General features: G+C 52.4%; 1 protein-coding gene across 1 annotated transcript in view; it reads left to right on the top strand.

Moving 5' to 3' along the window:
• Positions 1–773: 773 nt before the first annotated feature.
• Positions 774–16,864, top strand: part of MYOM2 (myomesin 2) — an 80,148-nt gene continuing 64,057 nt past the window's right edge. Inside the window, exons 1-5 of the mRNA XM_022570851.3 lie at positions 774–5,030; positions 6,142–6,300; positions 9,905–10,067; positions 10,178–10,335; positions 11,470–11,562. Of these exons, the coding sequence (XP_022426559.1) occupies positions 4,924–5,030; positions 6,142–6,300; positions 9,905–10,067; positions 10,178–10,335; positions 11,470–11,562 (680 nt within the window). The 5' untranslated portion in view covers positions 774–4,923. The remainder of the gene's footprint in view (positions 5,031–6,141; positions 6,301–9,904; positions 10,068–10,177; positions 10,336–11,469; positions 11,563–16,864) is intronic.

Raw genomic sequence — 16,864 nt, 5'->3', positions numbered from 1 at the left:
CTGTCCAGGAAGCAGCACATTATCTTGTCTCTCCATCTAATTTGATCCTGCTTAAGTGTTGGGCCCGGATGGATCAGGCTCCCTGGGAGAACCCTGGAGCTTCAGGGAGAGAGGTAGCTGAGCGACCTGCTAAGACATTCAGTCCTGGGGCTGAGAGACTCTTTGGGGGACACGTGGGAAGCTGGCTGACAGACATTAGACGTCAGGCCACGTTGGATGGTGAGGATTTTGAGAGTTATGCTGTGCTCAGTTATATTTACTTTCGGAGCCGAGTAGTTTGGAAAAACCTTGGGGAAAGTAGTCCCCGATGTGAATGGAACCCGTCTTGGGAACTGAGGGCATAGTTCCTTGGGGCTGTGGACCAACTGTGCCCTTTCTGTTTCTCCAGAAGAGCTTTAACTTGGTGTGTTCATGGACTTCAACAACTTTAGCTGCACAAACAACAATTTCTTTTATTAAGTGGAAGTAAATGTGTTTTCATTGAAACGTTTTCACAGATTAAAACCCTTCTTGGTGACATGAGAGATCGGTTCCAAATAGTCCTCGCAGGAAGGGATCAGGATGGAGCCTGTCACGGACGCACGGCCCCCAGTGCTTGAGGACAGGCTCGCGTTTCATTTCAGTGTCATGATTCCCAAACGTGTCAGGAGCGATGATGGGTGGGAAGCAGCCCGGTGCCGAGTCAGACGCCGGGTTGGAAATTTGGCTTCATCACCGGGAACCAGTGACCTGAGGGTTAGTTTCATCACCTGAAGCGGTTTCCTCATAGGAAAGGTCGAGATTCGAACCAGGACAGAATAAGGTGACGCATCTCAAGTTGTGTAAATTCACTCACGATTGCTGAAAACACCAGAGCCTGTGTGTTTCGTCAAGGTCGACTCTGCTTCTGTGGTATTTGAGGGCGGTCAGTGGGCGGAGCGGTGTTGCCTCCGGTGGTTTTAAACTTGGCCACAGATCCAGGCGCTGCTGGCGCTTGAAGGAATGTTCCTGCCTCCTCCTCTGGCCCCTCTGTTCTCAGCAAAACAAACTGAGACCCGAGAGCTGGGTGGGCGGCAGGGTCAGCGCTGGAATCCCGCCCCCGATGCCCCCTCCATGCGGACTCATCCCCCAGAACTGTGCTGGGGGCCGCTGTCTTCGCTGTGTTTTGAGGCGTCAGCTGGGGGTCGTTTCCCTAAAGAGGAGAAAGTGGAGAGAGCTCTGTGCACACCGCCCACCACACCCTCCTCTCAGTGGGGTCCCCCTAGCACAGCTGGCCACGCCCCTCACGGCCCCAGGCTGAGGGGGGTCCGAGCCCATGCTGAGCCTGCAGGGAACTCGCTTCCACGAGGCGTCCTCCCCCCTGTCTGCAGGTCCCCAGTGGAGACAGGGACACCCGGGCACATTCTGGAATTTTTTTTTTTTATTTTATTTGTTTATTTTTGGTTGCATTGGGTCTTCCTTGCTGCACGCAGGCTTTCTCTAGTTGCGGTGAGCGGGGGCTACTCTTTGTTGCGGTGCGCGGGCTTCTCATTGCGGTGGCTTCTCTTGTTGCAGAGCACGGACTCTAGGCACACAGGCTTCAGTAGTTGTGGCACCCAGCCTCAGTAGTTGTGGCTCACGGGCTTAGTTGCTCCGCGGCATGTGGGATCTTCCCGGACCAGGGCTCGAACCCGTGTCCCCTGCATTGGCAGGCGGACTTTTAACCACTGTGCCACCAGGGAAGTCCCCAGGTTCTGGAATTTGAGGTCCACTGAGCAGAGCCCAAATGGGTGGCCTGGCGTGGGCTTGGGCTGTGTGGTGGCCCTTCCTGTGCACCTGGGCTGGGCTTAAGGCTCATACAGTCAGTGAGTGCGGGCAGGGGGCCCCATGCACAGAAGGTGGGAGTTTGCTGCCTTCCCCGGAGCAGGCGTCCCTAAGATGTCTCTGTCCTTGAAATGCAATGGCCCCCCGGTCCAGGCTTGGCCGGCGCGGGGCAGGGCAGGTGCTCCAAGTGTGGGTGGGTCAGCATCATGTCCACTCAGCTAGCAGAGAATCACGTGGGCTGAGCCCTGGGTACCGCCGCAGTCCCATGGTGTTCTGGGGGTCGTACCTCCAGCAAGTCCACGGTCAGAGCGAGAGCGCGGGAACCACGTGCACTCGACTCCGGCCCTGCCCCTGATCGCCACAAAGCGCCTGCTCCCGGCAGGAGGCGTGAGGACTCAGCGGCCACACTGGCGTCACGTCAGCCCAGGACACGCCGGGTGCTGACTGCACTCGGAGCCCGCAGGGCGCTGGCTCTGAGCAGGAGCAGGGTCCCACCAAGGGGGAGCTCTGAGGGTGCTAGCTGCCACACTCTAAACATGTCGAGATAGCTTATCCTCTCCGGTCACCTAGGCCATTTTTGGATTCTTCCCTCTGCCAAGAAACACACCCGGATCTGAAGGGTGACTCCACACAGATGTAAGTAAATATTGTGACGGGACAGGACCACTGGTGCAACAGCAGGTGCAGGGGCTGTTCTGGGGTTTTCTGCTGTAGCTGACTTTTCCTCCATGAGTGCAGGGGTGATGGGAGAAGGCGTCTAGATGAAACTGGCTCCAAGTGATGACCCGTGTGCCCCAACACATCAATCCAGTGACCTGTCCCCAGCAACGGAGTGCGTACCTTATGGGCGGAAGCTTTCCTTGAAGATTCACCCTGAGTAACTCATTGGAAAATCCCAGAGATGCAGTCAAGGATATTGTGCAAGTGTTAAAGTGATAAGTGCATGTTTTCAGACACCTGCAGAATTCAACTTAACAACAACAAACAATAGTGTGCTAGGGGTGGCTCCCAGTTGTTTGTTCCTCCCTACCAAGCACGGTGCCAGCACTGTGCAGATTCAGTAGAACGTCCAAGATAGAGAAATGATAGGTCAGCCCAAGGTCACTTCACAGTAGTGCTGGAGTCGGAAGTCAATCCTAGGCCTGTCAGGTGTCAAAACCTGTGCTCTTGACCTCAACGTTATGGTACCTCTTTCAAACCGGGGGTGGAATGGAGGGGGTATGTTTTTATTGGGTTCTTTTAGGTGCAGCATTCTATTATATATTTATAGTCAAATGTATGCAAGACACACGCTGGACCCTCAATGGAGACGTGGTAGTTGGTTTTTAGGAGGGAATTTTGAGATGAGTTAGTGTGGAGAAGTATAGAAGACCCCGAAAGAGAAGTCTGGTGGCCTCTGGATGGGCAGGCACTTTTTGTATGTTTTTAGGGAAATCACTTCTCCACTCTGGCTGTCGGGTCCCCTGCCCCACTCGTCCTCCCCCCATAGAATAGGGGTTTGGATAATCCCCGAGGATCTTTCCAAGCTCTATAATTCTGTGATTCTAGGAAATCACAGTCTAAAGGGAACGGATCCTGAGACATAGACTTGGAGCAAATTCTATGCTCGTAAGGTTTTCTAACATTTGCTTAGAGATGTGCGCTGCAATGAGGAATGAGGGTGAGGGCCCGTCTCAGGACAGGACCTGGCATTTTCTGCCCGTTTCCACCCCCGTGTCCCCTGGGGCTGTGCTGTGAGGCCTCCTAAGCATCCTTCTTTAAATCAGGGCAGATTATTCCAATTTCAACACAGAGGACAAAAATGGAGCTCGGGTTTGGAGGAGTTCTTGTGCCCCTTTATTTGGGAGGTTAATAATCACAGGGCGGGCTTCCCTGGTGGCGCAGTGGTTGAGAGTCCGCCTGCCGATGCAGGGGACACGGGTTCGTGCCCCGGTCCGGGAAGATCCCACATGCTGCGGAGGGGCTGGGCCCGTGAGCCGTGGACGCTGAGCCTGCGCGTCCGGAGCCTGTGCTCCACAACGGGAGAGGCCACAGCAGTGAGAGGCTCGCGTACCGCAAAAAAAAAAAAAAAAAAAAAAAAAATCACAGGGATTTAGGGACATTGTCTGCGTCCCTTTTTAGAGAGAGTCAAGCAGCCCGGTAAGTTGGCATTTTACTTATTTGGGTGAACACGTGCAGCAAACGGCCGTCTAATACCTGCACTGCTTCAAATCCCCACATCCTTGCTGCAGGGTGGGTCTCGAAGACTTCTTGTTTGGGGAGAAGTTAGCCAAAAGCACTCACTTCCCCGCATCCCCCAGACTTTGGAGCTGGGCTCAGCCCCCAGGCCTGCCCCTCCCAACCAAGCAAGCCGACAAGTAGCCAGTGAGATGGGATTTTAGGGGACTGGGTCTGGAAGGCTTCCTGGAGACCTTTCTGTTCTCAAACCCCCCTTCAGAGCAGGAGAATCTTCACCTCCTGCGTGGATGCCGAAACCTCCATGTGGCTGCATGCTTTCCGGGGCGACGTTTCCTGTCTGCTTTTCCCGAGATCCTGAGCCCCAGGGTTTTCCTGCTTCCCACTTTGCCCCTGGGATGCCCTCTGCCCGCCCCACCTCCGCCCATCACCTCCCCAGTCCATGGGCTCTTCTCAAATGTCACCTGCTTCAGGGCCTCTGACTGCCGTGGCCCTGGGCCACGTGCTCCCCCCCCCCCCCGTTACTTCCCAGCACGTTTTGTGTCTCCTTTGCTCTTATCTCTTCCTCTCTTGTATTCTGTTTGTTTACTTCTGTGACCTGTGCTTTAATTATTTTTATCCTTATCGCTCACATTGCTTTTCACGGTTGCCTTGAACAAACTAGGTAGTTTATAGACATTGGGTGAGTTTACAATTAAGTGAAACGTGCGGCTCAATCTTCTAATTTTTATGGAAGCAAACAAGAAATGAAGTCGGGTCCCAGGGAACTTAATAGGCGTCCAGGATTATTTCCTCTTATAGACTCTTTCTTACATTCTCTTCCCCCACAAGGGTTTTGCTAATTGGAGTTGATTTTCCTCTTTGGAACAACCTAAAAGGTTAGTGTGAATTGCAGGAGCCTGATTACTTTAGAAATTCCAGGACCTCTGCTCTGTTTGTTACTCTTTTTCCTAGGTGTCCACAAAGATGTCGCTTGTTGCTGTGCCCTTCTACCAAAAGAGACACAAACACTTTGACCAGTCATACCGTAATATTCAAACAAGGTACCTTGTGGATGAATATGCAGCGAAAAAGTAAGTTGTAATTCACTGATGGGGGCAGGCCGAGCCTTGATGACGAGCTTTGTCTGAATTTCAAGGCAAGAAGCTTTATCCAGTCCCCTGAAGACTGGAGGTGAACTGGTTTAGCCGGGGAGGTAGGGAGGGCCGTGCTCCCCGATGCCCGTGTCCAGAGCCAGACGGGGAACGTGGCTGACCCGGCTGCACAGCAAACTTTATGTGGGGCACTGCATGGCATCGTGGCAGGTCCTGGCAGATCCTAGTAGATCCCGGCAGGTCCTGGTAGACTGGCTCTTAGCCCCTGGTTTAGCTCTTGAGTCGTGGACCTTCAGTAATTGCTCCTTGACTTCACTCTTCTTCACGTGCCTTCCAGAGCTAGAATCTAAAAGGTCACCAAACAGCGAGGGCGATGAGAAGGAAACCCATGGGAAAGAATGTCAGTGGGACAGAAGTTAATGGGGGCCGAGTGAAGATGGGATGGAAGCCCATCTCAATGATAATTTTGCTACGTTAATAATAATGTTGCCAAAGGTAGACTTTTTGTTCACTGCCTGATAGGCTGGTGTCAAGCCGCAGGCTCATCTGTGAGTTTCTGAGGTTCTGCGTCTGCAGGGGCCAGCGGCACATGCCCTGGCCGCCCACGTTTCTCCGGTGTTAATTTAGGAGGTGGACGCCGGGCACGGGCTCCGGCCTCAGGTCCCCGTCCCCAGCCCTTGTATTTAGAACCACTTGTGGTCCTTTGTGCTTAGCTGCCATCCTGGTAACAAACAAAGCCAAACATTCTGTGCCCCTCCCAGCAGCCTCAGGGAGCTTCGGATCCCTTAAGATATACATATATATATAATCATGGCCTCAGGCCAAAAGGGCCTGGTAGGCACTGGCTGGCCTGAGGGAGGGGCAGGGGTGTCGTGCAGCTGAGTCTGGGGGCACGTCCCTGTGGGGGATGGGCCTGTGCAGTCGGGCTGGAGGCCACACTTAGGGGTGTGTGTGTGTGTGTCCGCATGTGCAGGTGTGGGTGACCTGCATTTCGAGGATGGTTTGGGGGCGTGGAAAGGGAGTGATGTTGTTTGTGACAATGCATTTTTACACTTCTCCACCACATGTGATTTTTCCCATGTTCGCCAAGGCGCGCTTCCACCCAGACGTCTTCCCAGAAATCTGTCACTCAGGAGTCGTCCTCGCAGAGAGAGTCCAGCCAGACGGCACCGGGGGGGACCACCTGCAGGTTGTGTGCCAGGAGGGTGAGCTCCGCGCTGGAAGAGGACGAGCAGGAAAGGAAGCACAGGTAACGCCCTGCCCTCTCTGCCTGCTGCTGGGCCAGCCCCGGGGGGCCGCGCGCTGCCCTGGGGCCTGGGCAGGGGCTCTGCAGTCAGAGAATGAGGCGGCGGGGCATAGCTGAAAGGGGACGTGTGCAAACTGGGAAGGGAACACTTGCTGCAGTGAAAGCCACGCACGACCGTTTTCAGTCGATTCTTATTCTCCACCATCATCATCTTGATTCATCCCGACAAGGAAACGACTGGGGATGGATTTTCTGCATCCTCGTGCAGAAGAGAACCCTGCGGTCCAGAGGACCCACGGCCACTGTCCACACGTTGCAGCTGGATTGGCCTCAAGCCTCTGTCCTCTGCCCCCAGACTCACTCCCTTTCTCCAGAAAGCATGCTGGTCACATTCGGAGGCCTCAAGACCTAAAGGGCTGAGTTGGAGTTTTCGAATTTCCACCACCAGCCTCTTCGGCTACTAAGGAACAGCTGTGAGGCTTGGGACTTGAGTGGGGAATCTTCCAAAGAGAGGCCAGGATTCCAGCCACGTGTCCGTGTGGACACAGAGCTGAAGGGAGGGGGTTCTGTAGACCCTCATGCTTCACATTTCTACAGACTCAGCTCATGGGGAATATGTCACAGGAATGGGGTGGGTTACTAAGAACATCGGTCTTAAAATTATTTCCAGATCACAGAGAAACAGGTGGTCAACTGACTTGGATCTTTTCAGAGCAGAGTACTTGAGCATCTCATGTATGCTTCATTTCGTATCTGCTCTATCTTTTCCCCCTCACCTTCTCCTCCTACTTATTTCTAGAAAGTTTTCTCTGTGTCGCTAAAACACTCAAAACCGGAAGGAAAATGAGTTTTGGCTCAATGTGTTTCAGTCTGAAAGTTGCACTATGACTAAGGAATCTGTTTAGTAAAAATATTGTATAGCTGAAAAGATTAGCCTTTATTTTTTAAAAAATTTGAATCATCTTTTAGATGTCTTATGGGAATTTTGCCCTGAAAATTTATTTTATTGTCAAGTGAAGACTTCTTTTGTAAAAGAATCACTTCAGAATGTGTACATTAAGAAATTGGATTTTTATGTGTTGGATTATTTCAGAAAGGGTCCTACTATGCTTAAGGTTTTGGCACAGGGAGTGAGAAGACCAGAGCTTTATAATTTTATTTTAATCAGTTATACCTTGGTGTGATCTTATCCCATAAAGTTCCTACTCCTCAGTTTCCTGGGGTGAAATAAATGGGGAAAGGAAGCTTGTATTAATTTGAACAGTCAGGGAGTGGGTTACGATGATTGATGTGGTTCAGCCAAGATGACTTTTGTGACAATCCTGGCTGTTGGAAATCTTCTTAAAACACATGAAGCTACTCTTGCAATAGCAAATCTGACTCAAGAATGTATTTTGATTCTTGATGACTGATTATAATGTTACTGTGTCCCTGGAGCCCAGGGTAAATGTCAGTCCCTCTGGGCAAGCACAGTGGATATAGGTCAGGGCTGTGTCAGCTCTCCACGGAGCCCAGCACCCATGCTTTGGGATTCTGCATTTTAGGACCCTCACAGTATTTTATTCTCACAACCCATGTGCATTTCTCCCATGTGAAAGGTCTTATGGAAATTAGGTCTTTCCTCCTTTAAAAGTAAATCTAAGTAATTGGAGGTTTTGGTGAGCTGGGCCGGAGTTAATGGAGATTTTAACGCAACCCCTGCTCTGTCCCTGCCATTTGAGGGAGCCCGGTGTAGGGTGATTTGAGGAGTTCGATGAATTCCAGTCCTTATTTATGATAATTCACTACTCTTGCTGGCCTTCCTGAAAGTACGTATTTATTCCTTACCTTCTGTGGCAGGTATGAGTTTAACCTACAGGACAAATCGGTCCTTGGAGAGAGATGGAGTTACGGGTTCATCAGTTTGCGTTAAGCTGTGTGTTCACGTCAAATAAATACCAATGAGGCATCGGCGTGCCCTGAAGGGTCTGGAGATGTCCTCCTGGAAGATACAGGGGATTAGAAATGTCCCTTTGATGCCTCTACTTCTGTCCTGTGAGAAGTGGGCCTCCCTGCGTTATGCAGCTGTCCGAGGGGCTTGTCTTTAGGGCAAATGCACGATGAGTGACATCATTCTGCATAAGGGGGCAGTGTCACAGTCACCCCATCACAGACTAGCAGGGGTGCCTTTTCAATGCCCCAGATCAGAGTATTTGGGGCTGGGCCGGCCAGGGGGAGCAATTCTAGTTCTAATATTTATTATAAAACATTCGGGACTGGCGGTGCTATTGACAAGTGCCATTCACATAGACATTCTAAACGAGGTCCAGGTGGGACTTCTGATCCTTTCAGCTTATCAGGACAGTTTGCGGCACGAATAGAGATTTGCCTTTGCTTATGCTGTCATTTAGTGGGATTCGCTGCAGACAGGAAAGCTTGGTTCCTGTGAGCCCTCTTAGCAAGGCGCTCGCTGTCTCTCCCACTGGGACCTACAAAATCATTTCTGTGCGTGTGGCTCCATGAGTGAAGGGGAGCCGGGCAGTTGGGATTAGGGTGATGTGATGTGTGTGCACCCGTGCCTAAAAACCTAGACGCTTGTTCTCCTCCGTGGAGAATCACCATGAGCAGAGGGTGTGGGGAAAGGCCGGAGGGGCGAGGAGATGACCTCTAAGCAGCGAGGAGATTGTGGGTGTGTGTCCGGGGAGGGGACGCAGGCAGGTGTGGGCTGGGCTGGGCTGGTCGGAAGTGAAGACGAGGCTGAATCAACACTGGCTCGGGGTTTAGCTTTTATTATAGTTCCTGTCTCCACGGTTCTGCCTGAAGAAGCTGCAGAGTTTCCTGAAACTCTGTGTTCAATCTCCAACTTCCCGGACACCTGACACCAGGCCTGCGATTTGCGCTGTGTCTGGAGAAGCGCAAACTGGTAGTCAGGGCTGCGGGAGAGGCTGGGGATGGGGGGGAGCTGCCCGGGCTCTAGGACGGCTTTCCCCACGCCGCTGGGCCACACAGAGCAGAAAGTCCTCCAGTCTGACACCCCACCTTTATGAGCCACGTCCACCTGGTCCCCGCCTCCCCGGCTGCACATTTGATGCTGTCGTTTTCCCTTCCTGGGCAGCCCAGGGAACAGCAAGCCTCTGGCTCTGCTGGGGCCTCGGGAACGTGGTGGTGAAGGAGGGGATGGGGCCGGGGAGGGGTGACAGGGTGGCTGGACGCACCGCTGGGCCGGGCAGTGCCAGGATGTAACCTGTGGAGCCCACAGAGGTGGCCCTCGGGCTGGAAAGGAGATGCCCCTCATTTCTCTGCCCCGACAGGTTAAGAAGCTCTGACTGTATCCTTTTACTTTTTCTAGAATACAGACTTATTTCTTAATTTGAATCTATTAGTTCAGAAGGCTTCACTTCAGTCTTAAATTCACTCAGAAACGGCAGCCTCTAAGGAAAACGAGTGGGTCCTGTGTGTCGCCGCACAGAGGAGAGCTTGCAAAAGAAGCAGAAGTAGCTTCTCTTCCACCCTCTCCTCGAGCCCACTTAGGAAGTCCCCGGGGACCGCGTGTCTGGTCCCAGGCCCTCAGTGACCACATGCCCTTTGCACGTGTCCCGAGAACACTGTGGCATCTTGGCTTCTGCAGGTACCAGTCACTGGTGGCTTCCTATGGGGAGGCCAAGCGGGAGCGTTTCCTCAGCGAGCTGGCCCAGCTGGAGGAGGACGTGCACCTGGCCCGCACCCATGCCCGGGACAAGCTGGACAGATACGCCCTGCAGCACGTGGACAGATACGCCCTGCAGCACGCGGTAGGGGTGGGCGGGTGCCGGGTGCAGCTGTGCCATCAGCACGATGCCCGCGGGCCTGGTGGCGGGAGCCTCGCGCCCCTGGCACCCTGACGTCCTGCTTCCCGGGGCAGGTGGACGACAGGCTGGCCTGGGAGAGGCACTCACGTGAGGAGCGGCTGAGCAGAGCCCCTGAGATCCTGGTGCAGCTCCGGTCACACACCATCTGGGAGCAGATGTCTGTCAAGCTGTGCTTCACCGTGCAGGGCTTCCCAACTCCCGTGGTGCAGTGGTGAGTGGGGGCACCTCCCAGGGGCGGAGGCCCCGCTGCTCTTCCTTTGAAGGATCTGCAGCCGTTGACTCACCTGAGCGGGTGGAGAAGATCCACCTGCAGGGAGCGCGCGGCACCTACTCCAGGGACCAATGCTCTTGAAACTCACCAGGAAATGCGTGCACGAAAACACGGAGAGGCCCCTGGAAATCCTAGGCAGGCGTTTTCATTTTAGTGCAATTGACCCAAATGATTTTCCAGAGGGCTTTTATTGAAAACCAGGTTCCCAGAAATGACCTGTGTTTACCTGCAGCTCTGCTTTTACTCATGTAAGTGGAGACCCTAAACTCCAAGGCTCTGGAACCACAGTGAGAGGGCTCCTTGAGCCTTGTGACGCTGAAAATTAAATAAGCCCCACCGACGACACTTTTAGTTTCAACGTATGTTGCTAAAACTCACTTGTATATTCATTTATTTTCCCACTTGCTGGTACCGAGTCCCCAGGGTCTGTCGTTGGCCACAACATCGTGCTTTCACATGCGTCCTGGGTTAGGGCTCTCAGCAGTAGAGCAGAAAGGTAGTGCCTCTACCCTCTGGCTGCTCACGAGGCGGGCCGGGGAGGCTGAGAGCCACTCACCCTTGCCCTAGGGGGAGCCGTGGCCCTGCTGTCCTGGGGGGACACCGAGGCCAGCCTCCTCCAGGCGGGGTGCAGAGCAGTTGGGTCTCTCCACGTGCACTCCGGCTACACTGCGGCCTCCCTCCAGAGGCTGGACCAGGGTCTAACCAGCACTGGTTACGTTTTGTCCTTGGAGTGATGTATCCAGAGTTCCTGACAAATTCCAGGGGACCTTTGGCCCACGCTCTGTCCCATGCAGGTTGAGGGTTGCCCAGGTAGTCTGAGTCCTGCAAGAGCCACCTCCCCTTAAACAGCCAAGAGTGGGCTCTGAACCTTTCCCGTAGCTGCTCCCGCCCTGTGATCCGAGTGGTGAATCAGGCAGAAGCAGAGCGAAAATGTGCTGCGTGTGTGTGTGTGTGTGCGCGCGCCCGCGCGCGCCCGCCCACGAGGGGCGGCGGGGGATGGGAAACAGGAAGGTGGGGACACGTGCAAAACAGCCAGTCGGCCTTTATGCTCAGACAGGTGTTTCCCTCTTTCAGGTATAAAGACGGCAGCTTGGTCTGCCAGGCAGGGGAGCCGGGAAAGTACAGGATTGAGAGCAAGTACGGGGTGCACACGCTGGAGATCAACAGGTAAGGGCTTGGTGGGTACGGCCGCGCCCCAGCACCTGCCCAGGAGAGCAGCCTCCCAAACACAGAAGCGGCGGGCAGCTCACACCACATCTGAATTCCGCGTGACGTTCCTGGTGTTTCTGAGTTAAATATGGGTGGTAGAGGCTTCCCTTTGTTTCCTTGGGGTCAGGCCAGAGGGATGTGGATTCAGTGGTTGGTTCTGCAGGGCTCCTGTTCTGGGAACGAAAGGAGAAAATGGCCTAAGGAAGGACGGCAGTGCCAGGTGTGAGGGCCGCGGGGAAACGCACAGACACCCTCACAGCCTGCTCCGCAGCCGGGCTGCATCTCCTGCAGGCTTGGGCAACGGTTCCTAAGCTCAACTCTTCAAGGAAACATGACCTTTATTTTCTTCTCATAGCAAATTGAAAACATGCGGTAAATACAGATAACTAAGAGAAGGTAAAGTTCATCCGTATTTCCAACCTCCAGGGTCGGTATTTTGGTGTACTTACAGCACTGCCGTTTCCCTTACACAACACACGTGTAGAACCGTACAAGCACGTTTTGATTTTTCTTTCACAGAAGTGAGATTCCGCTGTTCATTTGCTCTCTGCTTTTCTGTACACACAGCTTTCATTTTTTACAAAAAGATCGTAACATTATGCAGATTAATTAGGACAGAGGCTAACAGGTTACAGTTAAGATTAAGATTTGTGTCGAGTCATAGCCTTGTTTCTCTAGGTAAATTTGAGGCTGTTTAGAAAAGCTGGAGGCCCTGGCCCCATGGGCCCCACTGGCACTGTTTACTGAGAACCTACTATGTGCCCCACAGTCTAGGAACTTGTGTTAAAGCGACCAAAACCTCGATTCCTGACTTGGAGGTCCAGAACGTGGCGGCAAGCCTTAAGTGTAATAAAAAGGGAATCACACAGTAGATCAGGGTGACGATGCTGGGTGCAGGGGTCGGGGCATGTGGCCTGGTGCTGGGGCGGGTGTGGTGTTAAAGGGGGGCCAGGCAGGCCTTAGAGGAGAAGACATCTAAGGGGATGGAGGAGGGGACACATGCGTGGGGCAGAGGCTCCGAGAAGGAGCTTCAGGACCCCAGGGCTGCAGCAGTTGGTGGGAGTCATAGGACAGAAGGGTAGAGATGTCACCAGTGCCGTGAAGATCACCCCGGACCCTGTAACCGTCACAAGGCTGTTACTGGGGGCAAAGGGGAAGTGAAAGATCTGTTTCCAAAGGGTCACTGACTGCGAACGGATAGTAGGGCAGACTTGGACGGCTTGGCCGAAATTCAAGAAAGATGGTGGGGCTTGGACCGCTGTGGATGAGGTGGAACCAGTGAGGTGGGCGGGGACCGATTTTGAAGTTAGAGCAGTAGGATCTGCTGATGGATTGGATGTGGGTGTCAGTGAAAAAGAGGGGTCGGAATCAGCCCCAGGGTTGGGGGCTCCTGCATCAGCTGGGGTGCGGAAGGCTGAGAGTGGGCGGGGTCTAGGCATCCCACTTTCCTTCAATTTCCAAAATTTCCAGAAATTTCCACAGGCAGTAAGCCATACTATCTAGAAAGAGAAACTTTCCTTCTTTTGAAGAGTATTTTTATTTGGTGTGTGTGTGGGGTGACTCTTTTCTAACCTGGGGTGCCCTAGCAACTGGTTTGTTTGCAAGCTGAATTTTAGTCATCGTTTTGAAAAGAGAAACGAATTCCCTTTCTCAGGTATGAAAAAGTCCTGTTCACACTATGTTGGCAACTTTTAAATTTGTACTGGGGATAAGAGAAGCTTTGAACCATGTGAGCTAAATCAGTGAGGCCCCAATGTATCCAGGTATCCTCAGATATATTCCTTGGAGTTTGCCTCAGCTTGCCAAGAGTTAAGGAATTTGGGACAAGGAAATTTTTGAGACTAACTTTTCTCTCAGTATTCTTACCCACATTGGGACATTCTTAACAGATGAAATGTAGAGAGTCTTCAGAAAAAAAGAGCCAGGGGGAAGCCCACAAATTACAGCTGACCTCAGCTGTTCATTCCAAACTGCTGAGTTACCATCATCTGACCTGTGGCCGGCTAAGTGGTGAGGAATATGTTGGCTCCTTTGCTCCACTGGCTGGGGAATGAGCTCTTTCTGTTACAAGAGTGACATTTATTCCTATGAATATTCTTTGGCCACTGTCGCCGAATTCTTGAAGTGCCGAAAAGAGAGCTTAGTTCCCTTTGGTACTGTTCGAATTTAAGCTGTAATTCATACGATTTTATATGCTCATAAGATTTTCTCTTGGGACTCATAGGGTGAGTTCTATTTCTTCAAAGAATTTTCATGCTGCTCTCGTGTTTTTATAAAGGTGCTTAGAACACCCTATCTTGTGTTTTATTCTAACCTCACCTCTCTGCGCTCCCCACTCCTCGCAGGGCGACTCCAGGGCTAATCTCTTCTTGCACTTTATTTTTAGACTTTGATATTCAAATTCTACTTTGAATTAAGTTGTAAATCCCGTGTTAACACCGCTTAAGAGTTTGAGTACATGGGGCCTGACTACACAAGAGAAGTTCATGTGCCATTTAAACGTTTGCCTGCCCCTCTTTAAAATAGATGAAGTGTTATTAGTTTCTCCCCTGGAGTGGTTTTGGGAGCATTTCAGATGGAGACTTTGGGCTGCAAACGTGCCCCATGGAAGTTTGTAAAAATTGAGACCAAAGGATACCACCTCTGCCTATCCTGGGATGAGGTCCAAACAGAAAATAAACCCGTTTGCCCCTTAATCACTTGCTTGCAATTGCTGACAGCATGAAGTAGAGGCTCGAAGTAGGCTCTGTGGGCTGGCAAAGTGCTTCTCCTAGCGTGGCCTCGGGCAGGAGAGGAAGACTGGGGGCCCCTGGGCTGTGGTCAGGCACGTGGGTCTCCAAGTGACCTGTGAGCAGAATTTTAAGTTGGGCACGGTCTCCTCCGAATCTGCAAAGTCCTGCCTGCCTGGTCCCTTGCTGTGTCCTCTGTCCGGTGTCCCCAGGCGCCATGCTTCCTGCAGCCCACCCCCTGCAAGGGCAGCCAACAAATATGTATGAGCCCTCCCCCAGTACATGCACGTGTGTTTATTTATAATCTGTATATGTTCTACTGTATTTTATAGAATGTAAAACATTTACAAAAGAGATGCGCAAAAAGAACGAGACAAAAGTTAGCATAACCGGAAGTTCTAACTCTCGCCTGCATCCTCCCTCAGCCGGGTGCGCCCTGCCTGGGCTCTGTAGCAGTAAATCAGTGGGGCTGGAGGTTTTTAGGGGGCATGGGCTTCTTTACAAATCAGACGACCCCGTGGAGCCTCTCTTCTGCAGAGGTGCACGTGAACAGGTGTGCACGTGTGTGGTGCACCAAGATCCTGCCTCCAAGGCACCTTTTCCCCAGCCTGCTCCCTCCTGCTAAGTACCAAGTGCTAACTGGTTACCTGACCGGCTATCAGCGCTAGAGTGTTAGGTACGTCTGCCTCCGGGGTCCTAATTCTGTGAGTCAACTGAAGAGCAGCTCAGACTCCGGCGGGAGACGCTGCTGTCCAGGTGGGCTTGGTGCCTGGGGCTTCTCCTGCCCCTTCTTTGCGTCACAAGCCTCCTTCTTGGGTTCCTCCAGCTGTCCTCAGCTAAGAAACGATGGAGAGCGATTCACTGCGGTTCTCAAAACGCTTAGAAATCCGTGCTGTTTCATTGGAATGTAAAGGCAAAGGAGAGGACCTTCTCCGGGGAGGGAAAGGGAACCTCTTTTGAACTTCAGTCCAAGAATTCAGCGATACATTTCAATTAATAATATACACAGTTCATACAGTACTATACAGTTGCAGAGTATTTTCAAATGCATTGTTTTATTTTAATCGTCAGTGTCCCCCAAGTAGAGTGTAGGTATTCAATAAACGTATTTGAGAAGTTTTAAATACATACTATTTATTTGTTAAAAAGTCAGTAGGGCTTCCCTGGTGGCGCAGTGGTTGAGAGTCCGCCTGCCGATGCAGGGGACGCGGGTTCGTGCCCCGGTCCGGGAGGATCCCGCATGCCGCGGAGCAACTAGGTCCGTGAGCCATGGCCGCTGAGCCTGCGCGTCCAGAGCCTGTGCTTCGCAACGGGAGAGGCCACAACAGTGAGAGGCCCGCGTACCGCAAAAAAAAAAAAAAAAAAAAAAAAAGTCAGTAGATGAGACTTATCAGGCTGGCCTGATGAGGGCACAGACCTGAAATCAGAACTTGCGGCTGACGACTGCAGTCCTGTAATAGTCTGAGTAAACATAATTTTGCCCCGGCTTTTATTCTGATTTGCACAATATTGAAGAAAAGTCCTGATTCACAGCGATTGGTGGTCGCAAATGGGAACATTAAGTTTGACCTTGAAATCTCAGAGTGTAATTCAGTTAAGCAGGGAAGGCGTGAGCAGCTCTGCCTGAGGGCCGTCGCGCGCGGCACGGAGCTGTGTCTGGGCTTCAGTGAGTGGCCAGTACGTGGTGTGTCCAGGGCGTGTTGCTACTGTTGTTTTAAAAAACTGCTGAAATTCATATTGAAGAAGAAATTGGTAGCACGTTTGGGAGATTTGGTTTAAAAACTATGGGACACAGTTTGGAGACTACCGAGACTAAGTAACGTCCAGAAAGGCCTTTGAGGGAGGTATTGAAGAAGACGGAAACAGGTTTATGGTGACGGATGGACACACTCTGAGTGACGTCTGTGCACGGTCCTCTCGAGCACTCGATGTCCTTCAGGCACCAGTAACCTCCTCACTCAGCAGTGGGTAGCGACGCTGACCAGCTGGGCCCGGGGACAGCCTTGGTTCAGGTCCAGCGGGGGGAGGGCCACTTCCTGTGCTGGGCTGCCCCGTCTGTCGGCTCTGGGTGGGGTGTCTGTTTTTGCCTTACGGCTCCTACTTCTGAGTCTGTGTCACAGTCAGGTTCCATCCCAGCCTCCAGGTCGGGGAATTTGGTGCGGCAGTCTGTACAGGAGCCTTTGCCTCTCCCCTGCATTGTTCTGGCTCCCGACTTCCCAGCCCATGCCCGACTCCCCAGCCCATGCCCGTGGGCGGCCCAACCCTCCGGTCTGCAGGGAGGGTGAGTCCCGCTAGTGGGGAGGGATCTTTGTAGAGCAAGTTGTAGGGCTAATCCCAGAAGAATACTTCCTGTTTGAAGAATGCGTTTATGAAAACACAGTGGTTTCATTGTTTAGAAGAAATAACCCAAGGGCAAGGTTAAAAAAAATCCAAGCGAAGCCTAAGGTTATGGAAGAGAAGAAATTCTCCACTCGTCCCTCGACCCCCAGCCCTAGCCGTGTTCCCAGAGGTAGCTGCTGTGGCCTCTTTGT

Source organism: Delphinapterus leucas, chromosome 21, assembly GCF_059928025.1.
Source record: "Delphinapterus leucas isolate spDelLeu-1000000601 "Yukka" chromosome 21, BTC_Dleu_Yukka2, whole genome shotgun sequence".
In the NCBI taxonomy this organism is placed as follows: Eukaryota; Metazoa; Chordata; class Mammalia; order Artiodactyla; family Monodontidae; genus Delphinapterus; species Delphinapterus leucas.
This window is presented reverse-complemented; position numbering and strand designations above follow the sequence as displayed.